Source organism: Phallusia mammillata, chromosome 3 (assembly GCF_965637545.1).
Source record: "Phallusia mammillata chromosome 3, kaPhaMamm4.hap1.1, whole genome shotgun sequence".
In the NCBI taxonomy this organism is placed as follows: Eukaryota; Metazoa; Chordata; class Ascidiacea; order Phlebobranchia; family Ascidiidae; genus Phallusia; species Phallusia mammillata.
In genome coordinates, this window is record NC_137254.1 from 11,435,525 (window position 1) to 11,437,465 (window position 1,941).

The 1,941-nt window shown below is 39.5% G+C and overlaps 1 protein-coding gene across 1 annotated transcript; it reads left to right on the top strand.

The window, feature by feature from the left end:
• Positions 1 to 240: 240 nt before the first annotated feature.
• On the top strand, positions 241 to 1,941 carry LOC145219484 (uncharacterized). Its single transcript, XM_080086849.1, has 2 exons — positions 241 to 1,203; positions 1,558 to 1,941. The coding sequence occupies exons 1-2, from the start codon at positions 241 to 243 to the stop codon at positions 1,927 to 1,929; spliced, it is 1,335 nt and encodes a 444-aa protein (XP_079942975.1). The 3' UTR covers positions 1,930 to 1,941.

The following is a 1,941-nucleotide window of genomic DNA, read 5'->3' on the forward strand; positions in this document are numbered from 1 at the left end:
ATTAAAAACTTTATCATGTCGTTTAAAAGCGACGAAAGTCTTGTTTGTGGTAAATCCCGCCCGCGCCTTTTTATTTGCGACGGAAGCATTGCTTTAATTCATTCAGTTTTATCGGGTTTTTTTGAGGAAAGTCTGGAGACATATTTAGAACGTTGTTTTGCAGTAGTATCAGGAAAAGCAACAAAAACGATGATCAACAAACCGTTTTTGCATTTATGTACCAGTCATACTATGAAAAATATGAAAAAGCTGTCGAGTTTAGTTAAGAAGCGAAGACAGGAAGTCATGTATATCATGGGTTTACTTACTTGTGCAGATACATTGGAAAGTGTAGCAAACATTTTGCATCATATGACGATTCTTTTTACAGCACGAGACACAGAGCAAGCAGAACAGAGTTGGCATTATTTAAAACAAAAAATTGAACGTGAAACTATTCAAAAGGGCAGTAAAAATGAAACAGAAGAAAGAGAAACCATTGAGTTTGAGGCAGACCCAGTGGAGGGCAATCCGTTTACAGATTATTTTGGTGAGGTTATTGAAAAGGCAAAATTGTGTGTTTTAAACAGTGGGCAGGATAACGAATTTTATTGTCCTGAATTAATGAAAAAGTTTATCAAGTACACACTTCCCAAACTCGCCTTGTGGTCAAGTTTGATGCTTGGTAATGTTGGTCGACACGGTGAAACTCAGGTTTATAAAGGTTATTCTGATTTTTACAATGAAGTGCAGAAAAGAACTGAGCAGAATTTTACCAAAGACAATCGAACGCAAGGCATTATGGAAAAAAGTCAACAGGAACTAAAAAGGACTAGGTGTCAAGAAAGAATATTTAAAGGCTTACATGAGTTTGCACAAGTTTATGCAGACAGTCATCGTGGGTTGATTCGCGAGTACAAAGATGGCATAAGGATAGGTGAAAAGAGAAAGCGAAAACAAACAGCATCAAAGGAAGCTGAAGAAAAGTGGCAAAAACGAAGTAGGCTCACAGCTCCAGACAAAAGCATGGGAAAGTATATGCAATCTCCCGCAGTGTCTCTGCGGGACTGCTTAGGCTCGACAGTTCAGCGAAAGGACGATGCAAAGAAGAGAAATCAGCGTCAATTAACAAAAGGTTTATGCGAGCACGAGCAGTCAGGTTTAGCTCGGCGCTGTTGTGCAACAAAGTGGGAAACAAAGTTTTCTTTAACGTCAGATGACTTGGTGGATGTAAAAAGGAACAAATTTTGGCTTGGCGATAATCATATAGACTCAGCAATGAACATTCTTTCTGAGCAGTTTCCTCATATTGGAGGCTTGCAAAGTTGTTTCGCGTTTACAGGTTGTACGGACACGTCTCCTCTATACACACCTCAGCAAAAATTTGTTCAAATTATAAATGTCAAGGGCAATCACTGGGTTACTGCGTCCAACGTATTTTCAGACAATGACTTCACTGTTATGATTTACGACAGTGGTAACACAAAATACAAGATAGAAGAAGAACTCCCCATTTCAAAACTTATTACCTGTAAAAACAAAAATATTAATTGTGTTTTCCCCAATGTGTCTCGACAGAGAGCAGGATCAGGAAACTGCGGTCCGTTCGCGATAGCATTTGCTGCTGCGCTTTGCATCGGCATGCGACCTGAAGACGCGGTGTTTAAGGAGGCGAGTTTACGCGAGATGATTGGAAAGTGGCTGGAAAACAGAAAAGTTTCTCCGAACCAAATAATTTCTGGTCGGACAATTACAAAGCGCATCAGGGACTCCTTTGAGATTCCAGTTTACTGCAAGTGTAGGTTAGCTGACAACAAGCAGCTTTATACTGAATGCGACAGATGCAAGGAATGGTATCACCCTGGCTGTGTAAAGGTAACAGTTCCAAATAATGTTTGTGACAAAAATGTAGTCTGGTACTGTGACAAATGCAGTGTTCAAAACGTTTAAGTAAAATTGATT